Here is a 21,574-nt window from a genome sequence, read left to right on the forward strand (position 1 = left end):
TATATACGACATTTTTAGTTGTATTTATAAACTCTTCATTATCTTCACATATCAAAATTTTTACCCCTTAAATTACTTACCTTCGAAACTGCTACTCACATTTGGTCATGATTAAACACGTACTTCTTCAAAAACAATCTGACTTGGGATAGTGTTTGGCCATGACGTTATAAAAAATTTATACATATAGTTTTTTTTTTTTCTTCTAGAAATTTAATTTTTACTAATTAATCTTATATTTATTTGGTAAATTGAACCATATTGGCATGCATCAGTTTCTGGGGAAGAAGTAGCAACGGACAAGGGTAACTAACGTAAATTCACAGGTTTTCATCTTATAAATCCCAAAATAACCTTTATCAGACCTATAAAATGAGAGAACGGAGATTAAAATTAAAAAAAAAGAAAAGAGAATTATATTTACAGGGAAAGGGAGATTCGTCATAAGCTATTCTTCTTTCTCTTTCTCTCTCTCTCTCTCTCTGAATCAAGAAACAATCTTTCGATCCAGCGCGCGTCTTCTCTCTGCGTTTTTCTTTCTCTTCTCTCTCTCTCTATCTCTTCGAACTGTGCGATTCGACTTGGACTCAGCTCGGACTCGGACTTGACTCGGTCGTCAATCTCTCGACTCGCCGGGAGCTTCGCCAATTTCACTTGTAAGCCTTCATCTCCAGATTCAAAACCCTAGTTTCCCAATTGCGTTTATTTTCGTTTGCGTAGTTTAGCAATTGAATTGGATTTTTTCATGTTTAAACCCTACATTATTGGAGGCCGGATTTGGTTTTTGATGTGCTTTGTTTACGATGGATTTCTAGGGTTTTCTACCGGAGGAGAGTTGGGATTGGTGAACTGGAATTCTCGCGCGGAAGTATGAGCATCTTCAGCCCTGGCGAAGGAGGAGACAATTCGTAGGGTTTGGTTTTGCCGAGTTTCGGGGGAGGGCTAACTGTGACCTTTCCATGGGCAATGGCGGAGTTGCATGTGTGCCTTCGCAGCATATCATGGACCGTTTTTCGACTTGCAGAAGCAAAAGCAATGGCACCAACAGCAACAACAAAAAATTCACTTCATCTACTACGCCTTCAAAGCTGGTGAAGGCTAATGCGAAAATGAAGCCACATAAAGAAAAAGGAGGTGGGGAATTGAGTGGGAAAAGTGAAAGTAAGGAAGTTGAGAGTAATGGTGATGCTGTGAGTGATGAAATTGAGGAGGGTGAACTAGGTACCTTGCCTGTTGAGCATGATGTCCTGGTTTCTGAGAACCCAGTTCAGCGTAAATATGAAATAAGGAGTGAAATTGAGAAGGGAGAGGTTGTGGTTGACAAGTGGAGAAGAGGAGGGGAGGCTCAGAAGAGTGAGTTTTCCAATGGGAAATGGCGGAAGGGAATGTCTAGAAGGAGCGAGGTAGATAAGAATGACCGTGGCTATGAATTGGAGAAAGGTGAGTTTGTACCTGATGATAGGTGGCGAAAAAGCGAAATCGCTGCAAAGGATGATTACAGCTATCCAAGGCCACGCAGGTATGATAACTTGAAGGACAAGGGGTGGAAGGGGGAGCTTGAATGGACACCACCTCCTACTACCAAGGACAAGGGATGGAGAAATGATTGTGAGTGGACGCCACCTTCTTCTGATAAGTATTCTGGTGAGAAAGAAATCAATAAAAGTGGTGGGGTTCAGCATGGGAAGAGGTCTTCTAGATATGAATCTAGCTGCATCCAAGAGAGGAATCCACGGATCAGCTCTAAAATTGTGAACGAGGAAGCTTCCTTCAAGAATGAGCTCAGCAATGGCAAAACACATGCCAGAGAATACTCATCTGGCAATCGTTTAAAGCGTCATGGAACTGATTCAGACAGCAGTGACAGAAAATTCAGGGGTGAGTATGATGACTACTCAAGTTCTAAATGCCGCAAACTTTCTGATGATGGCACTCGTTCTACATACTCAACAGAGCACTATTCACGCCGCTCTGTGGAGAGATCATACAGAAATGCTTCTTCTGGTCGAGGCTCTGCCTCTGAGAGGCATTCCTCCAGAAATTATGATTCATCTAGAGTAGCTCGTGATAAGAATAATGATAGTCCACATCATTCTGAGAGGTCCCCACACAGCCGGACCCGCCACCTTGATTACCGGGATCGAAGCCCTGCTCGCCGCGACAGGTCTCCATATCATCGGGGTAATCATGATGATCACAGCAGATCTCCATATGACCGCAGTCGTCATTTTGATCAAAGGAGGAGCCCCAGTTATTCGGAGTGGTCCCCACAAGATCAAGCTCGATATAATGATCGTAAGGACAGGAATCCTAATTTCCTGGAAAGGTCCCCGCGAGATCACGGTAGGTCCAGTAGTTATAGGGAAACATGTCGAAAAAGTGGGGCAAGCGAGAAGCGAGACAGTCATGTTGAAGGTAAACAGCAAGAGGAGAAGCCTAGCCCTAAGGATCCCAGTGGAAGAGATGAAAATGTTTCTGTGAAAGATTCTGATGATAGAAGCTATTCAGACAATAATATTGGCTCAATTGACAAATCTACTGTGCAACTGATCCAAGGGGAAGAATCACCTCAATGTCCTGTAGTGGGTACTGTGGACTCTCTGATGGAAAATGGAGTTGTGGAGGAGGTTGGTTCCATGGAAGAAGACATGGACATATGCAATACACCACCACATGCTCCTGTGGCTGCAGATGCAGTGTTGGGAAAGTGGTACTACTTAGATCAATTTGGTGTGGAGCAAGGACCTTCAAGTTTATGTAACCTGAAAACACTTGTGGAAGAGGGCTTTCTTGTATCTGATCACTTCATCAAGCACATAGATAGTGAGAGGTGGGTAACTGTTGAAAATGCAGTTTCCCCAATAGTGAGTGCTAATTTTCCCTCAATTGTTTCAGAAACTGTGACCCAATTGGTCAGTCCTCCTGAGGCTCCTGGTAATATCTTGGCAGATAATGGTGAATTATCACAAACTGGCTACCAGCCTAGTGAATACATGATTGATAAAGTTTCAGTGCCAGCATTGTGCTCTGTAGACAGTCCCACTGCATCTCATTCTTTTGAAGATCTTCATATTGATGAAAGGGTTGATGCATTACTAAAGGGTATTACTGTTATCCCTGGAAGGGAACTTGAGGCTGTTGGAGGTGAGTAATTCTTTTTCTTTTGGTATTATTCTGCATATATCATCTTTATTCTGTGACATCTGTTCTTAGACTTCCCATCATCATTCGTCTTCTTAATTTCTTCTCCTTGTTCTCCTGTTGTCACACAGAAGTGCTGAAATTGAGTTTTGAGCATGGAGAATGGGAGAGATGGAGTGGTATTGAAGGTACTTCATTTTCTGGTTATCTTGGTTTTATACATCTTTTTGGATTACCAGTTTTCAGTTCATTATAATTGACTTATTTGAAACATGCACAGGTTTCACTTGGCACCAATCTCATATAGGCGACCACTCTGATGATAGAAGTGGCGAGGGTGTGTCTGAGTCTTTGCCAAAAGAACCCTCAGAATTGAGGCCCTCTTTGGCAGCATTATCTGATGTAGATAATGTGTTTTCCTACACAGACATTGATGAGTGGTTTTCTGGACACTGGTCATGCAACGGTGGCGATTGGAAGAGGAATGATGAAGCTTCTCAAGACAAATCATGGAAAAAGAAACTTGTTCTAAATGATGGGTATCCTCTTTGCCAGATGCCCAAATCTGGGAATGAAGATCCAAGATGGCATGAAAAGGATGAATTATATTATCCTTCACAGAGCCGGAGGCTTGATCTACTTTCCTGGGCTTTTACCTCTCCAGATGAGTGGAATGATTGTAACCCTGCAACCAGATCTGCTCAAATTAAGCCTGTCAGTCTTAGGGGTGTGAGGGGAATGGTGCTTCCTGTAATCAGGATAAATGCATGTGTGGTTAAGGACCATGGCCCATTTGTGTCTGAGAGCCGCACAAAGGTTAGAGCAAAGGAAAGATTTCCTCCCAGGTCTGCCCGGCCATATTCGGCGAGTCGTGATTCAAAGGGGTTGTCTGAAGAAGGTTTTTCTTGCAAGAACATGCAAGAAACAGATTCACATGGTACCCACAAGATTAGATTGCCCTTGAGTATACCAAAAGATCACATTTGCACAGCTGATGAGTTGCATTTGTCAATTGGTGATTGGTACTACCTTGATGGTGCTGGGCATGAAAAAGGACCTTTTTCATTTTCAGAGTTGCAGGTATTGGTTGATCAAGGTGTCATTAAGAAACATAGCAGTGTCTATAGAAAAGTAGATAAGACTTGGGTTCCAGTTAGTTTTTGTGTTGAGACTCATGATCAGTTGAAGGGTCGCCAAAAGAATCATGCAAAGTCAAAGGACATTTCTGGAGCCACCCTTTCAAAGTTGAATGATATGGTAGGTGGAAGCAGTGGTGTTTTGAGTACATTTCATGCTTTGCATCCCCAGTTCATTGGGTTCACTCAAGGAAAACTCCACGAGTTGGTAATGAAGACTTACAAGAGCAGAGAGTTGGCTGCTGCTATTAATGAGGTCTTAGATCCCTGGATCAGTGCTAGGCAACCAAAGAAAGAGTTCGAAATCTTTCAGAAATCAGGTATGCGCTCTGTCTCTTTATGGCATTTTCTTCATTCTATGAAGTTATTTTTTGTGGACATTATTGCAGCTCTTTTCATCTTTACCATACCTCATAAATAGCTTGAAAAGAAACAATTTCTTTAATTTTAGTTCCTGTTCTGATCCACTGTGACTATTGGTTACTGAATAACCTTCTTTCCCTTGTGTTGGGGGCATGTTATTTATTTATTTATTTATTTTTGCCATTATCCCAGATCAATTTCGTGCTAATAAAAGAGCAAGGATTGATGGAAGTGAAGACGAGTATGAATTGGATGATGATATATTAATCATTAAAGGGGATGAATGCCCATTTGAGGATTTATGTGGTGATGCAACATTCAACAAAGATACAAGTACTGAGTCCCAACTTGAAAGGCAGAGCTGGGGGTTGCTTGATGGTCATGTACTTGCTAGGGTGTTTCATTTCCTTAAAGCTGATATAAGATCTCTGGTTTATGCTGCTTCTGCTTGTAAACACTGGAGATCTGTTGTAAAGTTCTACAAGGACATCTCAAGGCAGGTTGACTTTTCTTCTGTTTCTCCCCACTGCTCAGATTCCATGATGAGGAGCGTAATGGTAATTTCTTCTTTCATGACATATGCTCACACATATTGATACATTTTTTTAATCCCCTTATGTCTGATTCGCAGCATAGACAAGGAATTAAGTTTCAGTAATTACTAATTTCTTTTTTGCTTATTCTTTTAAATAGTATCTTATAATTTTTAAACTTGTCCTTTTTGTGATTGGTAGAACTTTTTATGGTTTCTAAATATATAAATTTTATTCGCTAATGCTAAATCAAATAATACAAAAAATTGAATTGCAAGATAACTTATTCATTAACTGAACTGGACACATAAAATGGGACTGAGGGACTATAGTATATTTGCTTCTTTTTTTTTTTGAAACCCTTCATAATTTATATTAATCTGTGTGTGTTTCTGTATGCATATGTGTTAGTTTCATGGGGACTTTGGTTGTATCACACTATCACTAATATTCCTTTTCTGTTTCTTAATTCAACCAAATATGGAATATTATTCCTTATGTATCCTTAAACAAAACTAAAGAATGGAATAGGTGAATAGCATTCAAACTCCATTCCTTCTCTATCTGATTCTTTTTGGAGTCCTATAAATATCCGTTCTGCTTTCATTCCATGAACCAAATGGGCTGCTGGTGACAGATGGACCTGGAGGGGTTTGATTGCTTGTTCAGGTTCTTTGTTTCATTTGAGACTAATCTACTTTTCTTGTTTTCAGAATGGTTATAATGAACAGAAGATTAATTCCTTGGTTCTACGTGGCTGCACCGCTATTACCTCTAGTATGCTCGAGGATATTCTTCTGTCATTCTCCTCATTATTGACTATAGATATTAGAGGTTGCTATCAGTTTGAAGATTTGTGTCTTAAATTTCCAAATATTAAATGGATCAGAAGCCAGGGTCAAAGTTTGAAATTAAAATCCCTCAAGAATTTGGCTGATAAGACATCATCTCGCATAGATGAGTCAAGTGGGCTTAGAGACTATTTGGAAAGTTCAGAAAAGAGAGACTCGGCCAATCAGTTATTCCGTCGAAGCTTGTATAAACGATCAAAAGTTTTTGATGCTAGAAAGTCCTCTTCCATCATGTCCCGAGATGCCCATTTGAGGCGCCTGGCAATGAAGAAGTCTGAAAATGGTTACAAGAAAATGAGGGAATTTCTTGCTTCAAGCCTGAAGGAGATAATGAAAGAAAATGCCTTTGACTTTTTTGTTCCAAAGGTAATTCTCAATCTGTTTTTCTGCAAGTTGAAACTTGCATTATAATGCTATTCTTACCCATCTTTTTTGGTCTCTCCAGGTTAAAAAAATTCAAGAGAGAATTAAGAGTGGATACTATGGCATCCATGGGCTGAGATCTGTCAAAGAAGATATTAGTCGGATGTGCCATGATGCACTAAAGTAAGTTGCTCATATTCAAAGTTTTTTAATGCAAAAAGTGCAGCTAAGCAAGAGTGATATGGTTCTGCCTTTATTTAAAGCTCAAAGCAAAGCTTCGCTTTGTATATAAAGTGACACAAAATGGCAAAATTAAATTTTATAATCTAGAATGATAAATAAATTTTAAGACAAAAATGCTATAGTTGACATAATTTTATTACAATACATGCATATTCCATCCTTAATCATCTATGTATATCTCCATTAAGCAATTTAGTGATTGCTTTTGACAAGTGTACAAAATTCTACAATTAACTAATAAAAAAATATAATCATATTATCATAATATTTCATATTCAAGAATTTTAGACCTCATCTCACATTTTATTCTGTTGGTTCAGAGTGAAAAATCGGGGTGATTCCAAAGGAATGAATCGCATTATTGAGTCATTTATATGTCTTGCTACGAGGTTGGAAGAAGGTCCAATATCATTTTATAGACACGAGTCACCAAGAACATCAAAGGATGGCTCACCTCCAGGGTTCTCGTCCACTACTTCTAAGTATAGAAAGAGTCTCAATAAAGCCAGTGAAAAGAAGTACATTAATGGTAGTAATGGACCTACCTCCCTTAATGGTGTATCTGACTATGGTGAATATGCTTCTGATCGAGAAATAAAAAGGCGCTTATCTAAGCTGAATGTAAAATCATTACGCTCAGGGAGTGGAACATCTGATGATTTCGACCAATCTTCTGATGAAAGCATGTCTGATAGTGAGAGTTCTGCTTCAGAAACAGAAAGTGATTTGGAACCACGATCAGAAGGTGGGACTTTGGAATCTAGAGGAGACACATTTTTTACTTTAGATGATGGCTTTGATTCCTTCGTTGATGATCGTGAATGGGGTGCTCGAATGACTAAGGCAAGCCTTGTTCCTCCGGTTACTAGGAAGTACGAGGTCATTGATCATTATGTTGTTGTTGCTGATGAAAAAGAAGTAAAAAGAAAGATGCTTGTTTCCCTACCGGAGGATTATGACGAGAAGCTTAATGCCCAACGGAACGGCATAGAGGAGTCTGATATGGAAATTCCTGAAGTCAAGGATTATAAACCTCGAAAGCGTCTTGGGGATGAGGTGATAGAGCAGGAAGTATATGGGATTGATCCCTACACTCACAATCTTCTGCTTGATTCCATGCCAGAGGAATCTGATTGGCCTCTCCTTGATAAACATGTATTTATAGAAGATGTGCTTCTACGAACTCTGAACAGGAAAGTTAGGGACTTCACTGGTAGTGGCAGCACTCCTATGATTTATCCTCTGAAACCTGTCTTTGAAGAGATCCTTGAAGAAGCCGAGGAAAATCAGGACAAGAGAACTGTAATCCTATGCCAGGTCATCTTGAAGGCAATTGATAATCGTCCCCAGGACAATTATGTTGCTTACAGAAAGGTGAGAGGCTTAAATTATAGTGAGTGGGTTTGTTATGTCATTCTTGACAATATTAAAATTTTTAAAGAACTTACTGAGATGTGTTAAGCAGGGACTTGGTGTGGTTTGCAACAAAGAAGGTGGCTTTAGCCAGGAGGATTTTGTTGTTGAGTTCCTTGGAGAGGTAATGATGCATGCACTTGATTTGGATGGAATTTTCGTTCTTAGTTCTTAGTATGATTAGAGAAAATGCATATGAAAAAGGATATGCGAACTCTTCTTCTCTCATAATGTGACTTGTGATACTTAATTTTATGCTGTGATTTTATTCTCTGTTTCTTAACTTTTTATTGTCCCAACCATTATAGGTTTATCCTGCATGGAAGTGGTTTGAGAAGCAAGATGGCATCCGATCATTGCAGAAGAATAACAAAGATCCTGCCCCAGAATTTTACAACATATATCTAGAAAGGCCAAAGGTACTTCTAGATATGAAATCCTGTGATTGGGAATTACTTATATTTGTCTTTACTCTCTCTCTCTCTCTCTCTCTCTCTTTCTCTCTTATTTGTGCTTTGTTTTGCTATTGTGGAATGGCTTCAAGGTATTATCATTTTTGCTTGATAGGGTGATGCTGATGGGTATGATCTAGTTGTTGTCGATGCAATGCACAAGGCAAACTATGCAAGCCGAATTTGTCACTCATGTAGACCTAACTGCGAAGCAAAGTAAGTGGATATACATACATCATATCCATCTTATTGTTAGTAGGAGTTGGACTATCTTGCTTATGCTAAAGAAAAGTTGTGGCTATGTGGGGCATTCAACATTGTAACTTAAAACTTGTATGATATAGTCTTTGGCTAGAGAGAGGTGTTATGTGAACTCTTGCATTCCTCTTGTTTATATTTATTGACCAGGAATGGGAGGCCTTCTTTTATTTAATTTTCCTGGCGATAATATTTTATTGCGTGTGTTAAGTTGGGAAATTGACCAATTAATGCCTTCAATTTTATGTTTAAAATGAGCAGAGTAACTGCTGTTGATGGTCAGTACCAAATTGGAATTTACACTGTGCGCCCAATAGCATTTGGTGAAGAGGTCACCTTCGATTATAATTCTGTCACAGAGGTGTGTTCTTAATACACGTGATGCTTAACTTCATTTGAAACAAAATCAATTATTTGTATTTGATTAAGTGTCTTATGGTGGTTTCTCATGATAAATCCAGAGTAAAGAAGAGTATGAAGCTTCTGTATGTTTGTGCGGTAGCCAGGTTTGCCGTGGGAGTTACCTGAACCTTACAGGTGAAGGGGCCTTCCAAAAGGTAAATATTTTACTATAATTCCATAATGTGGCTGTATATGGTCCTTTCACCCCATGCTTTAATTGATTTTAGTAACAATTTATTTCTCAGAAGTGTTTTTTTTTTTTTTTTGGTTTGGTTTGGTTTATGTTTAGGTTTAGGTTTTTGTTTGTTTAGGACATTATTTACTTTATTTGCATAGCGTCTCGTTAGCTGTTGTCATCAGGTGATCTTCTGTGCAGGTTATAGAGCAGTATCATGGAATACTTGATAGACATGGGCTGTTGTTGGAGGCATGTGAACTGAACTCAGTTTCTGAAGAGGACTATATTGACCTGGGCAAAGCTGGGCTTGGAAGTTGTTTACTTGCGGGGTTGCCAGATTGGTTGATTTCATATTCAGCTCGTGTGGTATGTATCTAGTCTGTCCAAATCTTACTAGTGGAATCAGATTGGAGTTCTTTCTAAATTATTGATTTTGGTTAAAGGTGAGATTCATCAATCTTGAGAGGACGAAACTTCCTGATGAGATTCTTAGGCATAATTTGGAAGAGAAGAAGAAGTACTTCTCTGAGATTTGCATGGAAGTGGAGAAGAATGATGCTGAAATTCAGGTGAATATTTCTGCCATTTGGTCATATTTTCTTGTCCCAGCCCCAATTTCTTCATCTATTTAGACATTTTTGAGTTTTGTTAATTGATGCTACAGGCCGAGGGCGTTTACAACCAGAGGCTTCAGAACCTTGCTCTTACTCTTGATAAGGTAGCTGCCATACTCCTTCCCAGTTGAAACCTTTTTATGGTCATCTATATTTGTCAATAACTTCTTAAGCATCTGAAGTTGCCTGCTTTTTATAGAGTAAAAGGGGAACCATGAGGTTTAGTTATTTAACATTATGGACTGTTTGCAGGTGAGGTATGTAATGAGATGTGTCTTTGGTGATCCAAAAGAAGCCCCTCCTCCATTAGAGAGGCTTAGTCCTGAGGCAGTAGTCTCTTTCATCTGGAGAGGAGAGGGATCACTTGTAGAGGAGCTTCTTCAATGCTTGTCCCCTCATTTGGAAGAGAGTGGGCTGTTGTATGACCTCAAGGCCAAGATTCGTGCTCGGGATCCATCTCGGTCAGGTGACATTGGCAGGGAGCTTAGGAAATCTTTACTATGGTAAGTAGTTCTTTGGCAAGCAGCTTAGTTGGGTGAAGATTTTTGAACTTTTAGCTTATTGATAGATGATGCTCACTCTTTTCCTCAGGTTGAGGGATGAGGTCCGGAATCTACCGTGTACATACAAATGTAGGAATGATGCTGCTGCTGACTTGATTCATATATATGCTCACACAAAGTGCTTTTTTAGAATAAGAGTGAGTTCTTGTTTTTTATTCATTTTGTTGGTTTTTCCCTTGAGGAGCATTATTACCAACTTGTGTTATGTATCTTGTCTGTTACTACAGGAATACAAGAGTGTAACCTCTCCTCCTGTTTACATCAGTCCTCTTGACCTTGGACCCAAGTATGCTGATAAGCTAGGGCCTGGTGCGCATGAATATTGTAAGACATATGGTGAGAATTATTGTTTGGGGCAGTTAATTTATTGGCATAATCAAGCAAATGCCGAGCCCGATAATAGCCTAGCCAGGGCAAGCAGGGGTTGCTTGTCATTACCCGAAGTTGACTCTTTCTATGCAAAAGCCCAGAAGCCTTCACGCCAGCGTGTTTATGGCCCCAGGACAGTGAAGTTTATGCTATCAAGGATGGTAAGCAGTATTCATTCTTGAACTTGTTCTCTTCCAATCAACATAATAATAATATTTCATTCTTATTGTTGCATGGTTTAACTTGGAGCCAATTTTGGTAATTATTTTGCAGGAGAAGCAGCCCCAAAGAGCATGGCCTAAGGATCAGATATGGTCATTCAAGAGTAACCCGAAAATTGTTGGCAGTCCTATGCTAGATGCTATTTTGCACAAGACCTCCATAGATAGGGATCTAGTGAACTGGTTGAAGAACCGACCCGCCATTTTCCAGGCCACATGGGATCGATGAAAATTTTGCAGGCATTGGGGGAGGCAGCATGGGGCTTTGTTGTTAAGGTGTTTGATTGATTAGGGTTTGTTTTTCTTGCTCATTGTTTGATAGGGTAGGCACTACTAGGCAGAGAGAGGCCCCTTTAGTCAGGGTGTGGGTTTATTGGTTGGTTTGCTTAAAATGCATTCCTCCCTTGTGCTGCTTCCATTGTCTATTCTTGTGTACAGTTTTATTTCTCATTCTTTTTTCACAGTTTTATAATATGTAATTCTTCATCAGTTAGGGGTAATTCTGTTTTAATTTCTTTCTAATTCAATGAAAAATATCACGACCAAAAGAAAAAGCATAATTTTTCTCCCTCCTGTTTGCTGTTATTCCTTGTTTGGCTAGGGGAATATAAAGACATGGGATGAATTTTTTTTTTGCTCGTTATTGGTGTTCCCATTTATGATTTAACCAATTTTGTGCTTAAATAAAGTTCTACCCTGCCAAACGAGCCTTTAATTGCCAAATATGGCTAATGCAACAGTACGGTTGCCATGCCAGCTTCATCATTCCTTTATGCTGATCTCTGCAACTTGCATCTCCGACTGAATTACCAGTTATACCCTCGATTTGTACCTCAACCTTGTCCTTGTCTGAAGCTAGCCACGAGTGAATCGCAGATCGCAGACGAATTGCTTTATCCGTTGGATGCGAAACCCCCTACTTTGATCTAACGGCTGAGAAAACCCCGCTCAAAATTTCAAAAGATTCCAAGATATACGGCTCTCTCTCTCATTCTCAGTACAGACAAAACCAACAGTCCCCTGAAATCTGAATCAGCACCGCCACCTGTCACAGGCCCCCTCGAATCTGCAACTCCCAATCGCCTCCGCCAGCTGTCATCCTCCCGGACTCCAAGCCGCCAAAATCTGTTCATCTCCCCTGTCTTATCCCTAACCGCCGCGTGTCCCTCTCAACATTCCCTGCACCCTGGATACTATACATACGTGATTCATATATACAACTTTGCAGATTCGCAAATAGCATTTACTTTTTTGTTTCTCTGTGTAATATGAAGAGAGAATTTGAGATGTCGTCTTCGTTGTTCTGCGGCGATGACCAGGCTTTTGCGGTGGACGACGAAGCGTATATCATCAACGGAATGCACGATAAGCTGAGCTTCCGAGCTTTGTTAAGTTTGTGCCTCAACCACGAGGAGCAGACAGCTCTATTACATTTACTGCCTCCTCAGCTCATGAGTACTGCTGCTACTTCTAACTTCAACTGCTTGCCGTATGATGTTTATCCTCCGATGCCGGAGAATGTGGCATTCGGATCGTTGACGGCTTTTCCGCCGACGACTTTGATTCGGAATCTCCAATGCGGCGGGGGAGACTTGGAGCTCAAGTTTTCGAAAATGCCGAGGCAGGAGTTCAGTACTCATCAGTTCGGATCCTATGGCTATGGCTATGGATACAACAACAATAACAGCGCTGTGATATCCACGGAGCCGTCTAACTTCTTCGCTGACGTCACCTGCGACTACGGCTTCCGTCACTTGCCGGATCTCCGCTCGCTAGAAACACAACAACAACAACCGTTTCCTCTGAATACCGAGTTCGGTTTCCGACCTCCACGCAACATCGGCGGCTACATTCTCGACAAACCGACCGTAAACTACCAGCCTCCAGCTTCTCGTCGTCAACCGCACAGAGAACCACGGAAGGCGGCGAAGACGGAGAGTAGATCCTGCAAACTCGCCCGAGAGAGGCGACAGAAGCAGTGCGAGAAGATTCGGTACTTACAGAAGCTAATGCCGTGGGACACGAAGATGGACACGGCGAGGATGCTGGAGGAGGCGTACAAGTACGTCAAATTCCTCCAGGCGCAGGTTAGAGTACTCCAGAACATGCCGGCTCGAGGCGCTCTCCCCTCTCCAAACACTACCCCCGCCCTCCACCGCCCACTCGCGAGCCTCTCCCGGCAACAGCTCCTGGAGATTCTGGTGAACTCGCCGGCGGCTCAGACGTTTCTTTACTCCAGAGGCTGTTGCGTATACTCCGTCGAACAGTTGGCTCTGCTCGGAAAAGTAGTCGACAGAAAAGCTCTGTTTGAGCAGATGCTCATCGCCTCTGCATCCATGTTACGCTCCTAAGGTGCAGTGCTCAAATTACTAATTTCTCCCCTCATTATCTTATTTCTATTGTTTAGGGGCAGTTATAATTATTGTTATTACTTATTATAGAATCATTGTAGGAAGTTCAAAGACAAAACCAAAGTGATATTAGTCTAATAGATAAGAAAATCTTACTTAATTTCAGTTTCAATTGTTATACAATGAATCATGAATTCATGATATATGCCTCAAATTTATATTTATTTACAAATACATAATATATTAATATGTTAACTTTAAACAAATAATTTAAATGTCATTTTGGATCAAGATTCATAATGTAAAGTGAATCTTGATCCAAAATATAATTTGGCTATCAATTTGAATTACGCTTTTTGTGCATAGTGTACAATTTGATGATACTAAGAAACTTGGGCTATCCAACACAAAAGTGATATTACACATGCTATATTTCAGTTGAAGCAAAAACTTGGCAGATTATTCTGTGGACCGAGTCCAAAATACATCATTTACATACCGAATGTTCACAATTCAAATTGTGAATATTTAGTATGTAAATTTTGAACATTCAGTATGTAAATGTGAATATTTAGTATGTAAATTTTGAACATTCAGTATGTAAATGGACACAGGTCCATGGTATAACTATTGTAAAAACTTTGTCCCCCATAAAAGAAAATCATAATGTAGTTTGGGCAAGATAATATGGTTTGATTAGGAGATCACAATACAGTTTGTTTGAAACTTGTCCATACATTCTTAGACAGGGAACAAGGGGGTGACCTGAGTACCTGACTAATACCGAGAAATTGATCCATTTATGCACTCGTCAATAAAAACATGAAAGCTAAAAGGATTCACTATTTTCCATAGTAAACTATAAATTGTCGCCAAAAAATACATTGATAAAATATGGGTAACAAAAAAAGCAGCAACTTATTGGAGATGACTGCAGAGACATGAATAAATTCATTTGTCAAACTCCCAGATGACTCCACCATCCTCTGCAACATTTAAACAGAAACATACAAATCATAGTGTCATCCACCCCAATACCCCCATAAAAACAAATGATCAGATGCACAAGAAAACGCTTGTTTTGCATTTGATCATATTGAACCCTAAACGTCAAGGATTGATCCTTGGCTTTGGGTATAAAACAGCCTTAAATCTCCAGGCCAGCTATCCCATTTTCAGCGAGGGGATTAGTCACGGTATCCAATGGTGGAAACCTTGGGTTAAGGAAAAGATTGAACCCTAAAACTAAGGAACCATCCTGCATCCAGTCTGTAGAGCAATTTGAATGGTAAGATTAAATGCTCCATTACGGATGGTAAGACTAGCTGCTCATGATGAAAAACTAGAGTTCAGTACTTTATGCCTTATTCACTAACGGGGTAACAAATAATATTATGGACATTTGTTTATCCAGGGAAGTTTCATGGATTGCAATTTGCCCTATCTAGTTCAACAATCTAAAAAATGAACAATGAACGAAAGAACGTCAAGTTTAGCATATCAAGATTCCACCTAATAAAGATGCTCTTAAGAAAAGACCCCAAGCTCAGTTCTACTTCAAGAATTCAGAGCAAAGATGGGTTATACATATACCTTTGATCTTCTTGTTTATCCACACTTCTAGCAGCATCCCAGCCCCAATCCCAGCAGCAATGCAGGACCCGTAAAAAGCTATAGCTGATGGTAAGGACGATCGTGGAAGAAAATAACATTCCGGAATTTGCCTAATTTTCTTTGGGAGTCTCTTCTTCACTGTCCGTCCAACACCGGGCTCGCTATGTGAAGGCTCAGCCATACTTTTCCACTCAATATCTTTCAGTGGATCTTTTGGCTCTTCTGTGCCCATGATAAAACTCTACTCTGTAACATAATTTAATGATTTAAATTCTATGAAACACAACCAAAACAGGAAAAAACAAACAATACTAAACAAAGAGTTCCAGTTATGAGCCCATTCCACAAAGCATATGATCATAATTTATGATAATCAAGTATAACAACCACATTCTAAAACTCTTTCAAGCATTTTATCGAACACATAGCGACCAAAGAAAAACAAAGAGCATAACACCCTCAACTCCACCAGTAACCAATCACTATATACTCTAAACCCGTGCCATAAGCTTCAAGTAGTATGAGAAACATTGATCTTAATCAACCCATAAACATTAAATAAATAAATATACAAATAAACAATTAAAATGGATTGAAAATGGAGAAGAAAATAGTAAAAATCAAAACACGTATAGATGAACTGGGGAAGAAAGAAAGATACTTCACCTTCAGTAGCTTCTGAATACTCCGGTGAAGAGAGGATTGCCGGAATTAATGGGGGAAGACTGGAAGACAAGTGTTTGAAGAATTGAAGTTGAATCTGTTATCTGGGCTTAAAGAGGACTCGAATTCGAAATTAAAATTCGGGTCACCCGTTTAGACTGGAAATGGGTTAAGCATTTTCGGCCCAATTCAATCAATTATAGGGTGGCAATTTTATTTTATTTTTTTTAAAAAACTGTAAATAATATAGATATTGAAATGGTAATTTAATTTTCTATTTATTATGCATGCAAACTTTAAAAAAAATTATTTTGAATAAATAATATAATTAATTACTTTGTTTAAAGAACAAAAAGTGGCTTTTTGTACTGCATAGTTCTATCTTCTTTTTTGCTTCTTATTTTATTTTCTAAGTTTTAAAGAATTGCAAATGAGGTCTTGTAGATTCTTACTTCCTTCCTAAGGAATGAATATCTCACCTTAGATATAAACCAAAATATTCTCTTTGATTTCACATTTAAAAAATAATAATTTTCCTTCTAAATGATAAAATCTTGTTTCACAACTCACAAGGTATATATTGACATACTCATCAACTTAACATATAACTTTAAGTTTATACCAACAATAGACATATTGTGCACTTATAACAATCTGGATTAAAATTACTTGAAATGATACACTTATAGATAGTAGATTATATACTTATAGATTTAAGTTTATGTATCTATAGCTAATAAATTATGTACCTACTGCAAAGATGAGTATTGACCAAATGAAAGTAAAAGAAAAAAATGTCATGCTAATTTAAACAAAACAACAGCATTTTGAACTATGACTTAATAGCTTTTGGGATCCTCCGAGTATAGTGATTTTTTCACATTTAGTCCCAAACTTTCAAATTGACCACTCAGGATCATTCGACTTTCAAATTGTTACCATCCGTAGTCCAAGTATAGTTAACCATCCATGGTCCTTCAACTTTCAAAATTTAACCAGCCGCGGTTCTCCTGGAAGGACCATAGGTGGTTAAAATTTGATAGATGAAAGACCATAGGTGATTAACTTGGATTGCGAATGGTAACAATTTGAAATTCGAAACACCACGGATGGTGAATTTGAAAGTGTAGGATTAAATGTGACAAAATTACTATACTCGGAGGACTCTAAATGGTATTAACTCTTTGAACTATAATTTACAATGCAAGGCTGACCCTGGTCCACGAGTTAATTTGCACAATACTACTTTGCAATTTTTTAAAAAGATTTATGCCCATGCACATGTGTATAATTGATGGTAATAAGAATTAAATCTGAAATTTCTTTTTCAAAAACTTTTAAATCTAAACTTTAACTGTGTAAATTAATATTTTCTAAATAAGTTTGAACATCAGTAATAAAAAATTTGGTATAATAATATTTACCATTTAGGGATTCAAATACATTATTATCGGACTATATTCTAGACTTCATAAACCTCAAACTTATGAAGAGATAAATCGAATCAATCTAACTTCGAGATTTAATACTAAATGCTACACTTCTGTACACAAAAGCTTAATACAAATCTAAATTTCTAATGTTTGTAACAGAAGTCAAGCTTTCAAATTTATCTAAAAACAAATTTTAAGTGATAATTCATATTCACATGTATCATCAAATTACATGGAGGCTAAAATATTTTTTCTATTTCTGGGGAATAATAATGTCTAGTCTCCAACCTATTATGTGAAAAGTAGAGCCTATATCCATGAGTTGAAGGTCAAATTAAAATGTTGAAATATAGTTTGAAATCTTGTCAGTATTGTCGTGGGCATATATAGTCAACATCTTAAACTATACTTTCACACTAGTAGTGCCAATTTCATGCTTCTTATTCATCATTGCGCCTGCATAATATCACAATACAATAACATATGATTTAGTTGTAGCTGTAGCTCAATGGTACTTATGTGACCCTCTTAAATGTAATAAATGTATTGAGAGTCTTTATAATTTTGTAAGTTTGGTAAAATTATGTTATGTGTTATTTTGATAATATAATTAAAGTGAAGAAAATTTTGAGGTGTCAATCAGCATTGGTGCCATGTTACACGTGGTACAAACATACAAGCATAACGAATTGAACTTTCCACAAAAAAAAAAAAAGAAACGAATTGAATTGAACTGAATACTATATATCAGCACTAGTGTCAATAATACTCAATACAATCCACAACATTTGTGTTGCTGGACCAATACTAATCATCATTGTAGAAGTTCTTGTTAAGAGAAAGAGGATCATTTTTATGCAAGTATAAAATACATATGTAACACCTTATATGTACGGAGAAATTTTTTAGGTGACAAAAAAATCTGCACCCATTATTAAAATTGTGCACTGAGTCAATCTTACTTATGTATAATAACATACAAATTACATAATAAAAGTGAATTGCACTAGAAAAATCCTATACGATGAGCCTGATCAGTTTGAATTTTTTTTTTTTGAAATATTGATAGTACTACAAGATAATAAATATGTAGACGACCTAGGAAGAAGCAAAATAATTCACCTATCTTTACCAAAAAGGTCAAAAAGACCTGGTTGGGATCTGGGCAATCGCTGAATTCACCTTTGTCTTTGCTAGATACTCAAACATATATACAGTATTTCTTAGCTGTTCTGCACTCTACCTTTTCATGCTCCCTTGCCACCCCCATTAGAAAAGGTATCCAAAGAAAATGCAACAATATAATTATTACTTTTACAAGTCATTCTTATTCTATGTGATGCCATACTTTATATATAAAGTTAATGTTATTAAAATTTAGTTTGCATCATATCATTGTATATTAATCTGTCAAAAGTTTAAAATTAAAGCATCTATATATTAATTAAATGTGAGTCATGGTAATCATTTTAGATCTTAAGTATGATAAAATTGATGTTTTGTAAAAAAATATATAAACAAATAATAATGTCGAGCACCAAATAAAAGTATTGATTCTTTACTTCATGTTAAAACAGTATCTTGAGTATCACTACTATTTATTTATTTTAATTCATGATCATATTGTGCAATGATATAAAAAATTTTTAACATGAATATTGGAACGAAAATCAGATATGTTAAAGAGTTTTGAGTTAGACTTTATCCAGAAACAACCAAACTTTACATATGTATGTAAGATAAAATCTGAATTAGTTTCACAATGGTGGGAATGCCAAATGCCAGGAAAAAATAAAAAGACAAATAGAATAGAATAAAAGAAGAGAAGAAAGAACCAATTTGATTGACGTGAGTGGTTGAACACTTTTATCCCTAAAGAGAGGTTGAGAATTCGAATCCCTCTCGTATGAAAAATCAATCTGACCAGTATTTTATCCTTTAATTGGACTGTCCGGTGCGAATGGGGAATTGGGGATTAGTCTAGCGTGATCAACAAAAGAAGAGAAGAAAGCTAGAATTGCATTGAAGCAAGAGAGGCTTTAATTTTCCTTAGAATCATCCAAACATTTCTGATTTCTCCTTTAAATATTGTATTTAAAGTATAGCACTGCACAAAATCTAATCTTTATTTAAATGCATATTTATATATGGTTAATTTGAAAGCTATTCTACTTATATCATCATCTTTCTTTCCATTCTCCTTCTCACTTGGCTTGACCAAAGCAAAGAAGAAAACAAAAGTTCAGAGCAGTCTCAAAACCCCCATTTTCAAATCCTTCTCTGCTTGAATATTATCAAACTAACCTCATGCTAAAATGGCTTCTAAAGCTGTAGGCCTTCTTGTCTGTGCTCTCATTTTGGCACTGGATATTGTAGCAGGAATTCTTGGGATTAAGGCAGAAGCAGAACAAGATAAGGTACACATACACTCATTTTACTTTCATGTACATAAAATATGTCATGCCAAGATCTTGTGGTCTAGTGGTCCCCAGTTGCACTCTCATATGGAGGGGTGGGTTCGAGTCTCACTGGAGATATTGACTCTTTGTGCTTCAGTAGGTCGAGAAAGTAGTTGAGTCTCAGTGGAGATGATATTGACTTTTTGTGCTTCAGTAGGTTAAAAAAGTAGTTATGAACAGATATTGCATTTTAACAAAGTTAGTAGTACAAAAAAAAAAAAAAAAAAAAANTGTATAATAACATACAAATTACATAATAAAAGTGAATTGCACTAGAAAAATCCTATACGATGAGCCTGATCAGTTTGAATTTTTTTTTTTTGAAATATTGATAGTACTACAAGATAATAAATATGTAGACGACCTAGGAAGAAGCAAAATAATTCACCTATCTTTACCAAAAAGGTCAAAAAGACCTGGTTGGGATCTGGGCAATCGCTGAATTCACCTTTGTCTTTGCTAGATACTCAAACATATATACAGTATTTCTTAGCTGTTCTGCACTCTACCTTTTCATGCTCCCTTGCCACCCCCATTAGAAAAGGTATCCAAAGAAAATGCAACAATATAATTATTACTTTTACAAGTCATTCTTATTCTATGTGATGCCATACTTTATATATAAAGTTAATGTTATTAAAATTTAGTTTGCATCATATCATTGTATATTAATCTGTCAAAAGTTTAAAATTAAAGCATCTATATATTAATTAAATGTGAGTCATGGTAATCATTTTAGATCTTAAGTATGATAAAATTGATGTTTTGTAAAAAAATATATAAACAAATAATAATGTCGAGCACCAAATAAAAGTATTGATTCTTTACTTCATGTTAAAACAGTATCTTGAGTATCACTACTATTTATTTATTTTAATTCATGATCATATTGTGCAATGATATAAAAAATTTTTAACATGAATATTGGAACGAAAATCAGATATGTTAAAGAGTTTTGAGTTAGACTTTATCCAGAAACAACCAAACTTTACATATGTATGTAAGATAAAATCTGAATTAGTTTCACAATGGTGGGAATGCCAAATGCCAGGAAAAAATAAAAAGACAAATAGAATAGAATAAAAGAAGAGAAGAAAGAACCAATTTGATTGACGTGAGTGGTTGAACACTTTTATCCCTAAAGAGAGGTTGAGAATTCGAATCCCTCTCGTATGAAAAATCAATCTGACCAGTATTTTATCCTTTAATTGGACTGTCCGGTGCGAATGGGGAATTGGGGATTAGTCTAGCGTGATCAACAAAAGAAGAGAAGAAAGCTAGAATTGCATTGAAGCAAGAGAGGCTTTAATTTTCCTTAGAATCATCCAAACATTTCTGATTTCTCCTTTAAATATTGTATTTAAAGTATAGCACTGCACAAAATCTAATCTTTATTTAAATGCATATTTATATATGGTTAATTTGAAAGCTATTCTACTTATATCATCATCTTTCTTTCCATTCTCCTTCTCACTTGGCTTGACCAAAGCAAAGAAGAAAACAAAAGTTCAGAGCAGTCTCAAAACCCCCATTTTCAAATCCTTCTCTGCTTGAATATTATCAAACTAACCTCATGCTAAAATGGCTTCTAAAGCTGTAGGCCTTCTTGTCTGTGCTCTCATTTTGGCACTGGATATTGTAGCAGGAATTCTTGGGATTAAGGCAGAAGCAGAACAAGATAAGGTACACATACACTCATTTTACTTTCATGTACATAAAATATGTCATGCCAAGATCTTGTGGTCTAGTGGTCCCCAGTTGCACTCTCATATGGAGGGGTGGGTTCGAGTCTCACTGGAGATATTGACTCTTTGTGCTTCAGTAGGTCGAGAAAGTAGTTGAGTCTCAGTGGAGATGATATTGACTTTTTGTGCTTCAGTAGGTTAAAAAAGTAGTTATGAACAGATATTGCATTTTAACAAAGTTAGTAGTACAAAAAAAAAAAAAAAAAAAA

General features: G+C 37.3%; 4 protein-coding genes across 5 annotated transcripts in view; 3 read left to right on the top strand and 1 right to left on the bottom strand.

Annotated features, from left to right (window-relative positions):
• The first annotated feature begins 411 nt into the window (after window positions 1-411).
• Window positions 412-11,669, top strand: LOC116032132 (histone-lysine N-methyltransferase ATXR3). Its single transcript, XM_031274552.1, has 20 exons — window positions 412-656; window positions 816-3,144; window positions 3,273-3,329; window positions 3,422-4,597; window positions 4,833-5,197; window positions 5,887-6,390; window positions 6,470-6,570; window positions 6,951-8,004; window positions 8,096-8,167; window positions 8,352-8,462; window positions 8,611-8,711; window positions 9,015-9,114; window positions 9,215-9,310; window positions 9,532-9,699; window positions 9,777-9,902; window positions 9,998-10,051; window positions 10,200-10,450; window positions 10,539-10,647; window positions 10,738-11,040; window positions 11,153-11,669. Exons 2-20 carry the CDS (start codon window positions 960-962, stop codon window positions 11,327-11,329), a joined length of 7,110 nt encoding a protein of 2,369 aa, XP_031130412.1. The 5' UTR covers window positions 412-656; window positions 816-959; the 3' UTR covers window positions 11,330-11,669.
• Window positions 11,670-12,037: 368 nt separating this feature from the next.
• On the top strand, window positions 12,038-13,698 carry LOC116032133. The gene has a single exon (XM_031274553.1). The coding sequence runs from the start codon at window positions 12,369-12,371 to the stop codon at window positions 13,449-13,451; it is 1,083 nt and encodes a 360-aa protein (XP_031130413.1). The 5' UTR covers window positions 12,038-12,368; the 3' UTR covers window positions 13,452-13,698.
• A 420-nt stretch (window positions 13,699-14,118) lies between these two features.
• LOC116032767 lies at window positions 14,119-15,874 on the bottom strand. The gene is made up of 3 exons (XM_031275478.1): window positions 15,732-15,874; window positions 15,045-15,311; window positions 14,119-14,437 (listed from the first exon to the last, which is right to left on the bottom strand). Exons 2-3 carry the CDS (start codon window positions 15,295-15,297, stop codon window positions 14,403-14,405), a joined length of 288 nt encoding a protein of 95 aa, XP_031131338.1. The 5' UTR covers window positions 15,298-15,311; window positions 15,732-15,874; the 3' UTR covers window positions 14,119-14,402.
• Window positions 15,875-19,310: 3,436 nt separating this feature from the next.
• LOC116032965 overlaps window positions 19,311-21,574 on the top strand; it is a 4,561-nt gene continuing 2,297 nt past the window's right edge. The window contains exon 1 of one of the 2 annotated variants that reach the window (XM_031275716.1): window positions 19,311-19,578. In XM_031275716.1, coding sequence (XP_031131576.1) covers window positions 19,477-19,578 — 102 coding nt within the window. In that variant the 5' untranslated portion in view covers window positions 19,311-19,476. Of the gene's footprint in view, window positions 19,579-21,042; window positions 21,304-21,574 lie in introns of those variants that run through there. The other variant, XM_031275715.1, reaches the window with a different exon arrangement.

This window comes from Ipomoea triloba, chromosome 10, assembly GCF_003576645.1.
Source record: "Ipomoea triloba cultivar NCNSP0323 chromosome 10, ASM357664v1".
Lineage (NCBI taxonomy): Eukaryota > Viridiplantae > Streptophyta > Magnoliopsida > Solanales > Convolvulaceae > Ipomoea > Ipomoea triloba.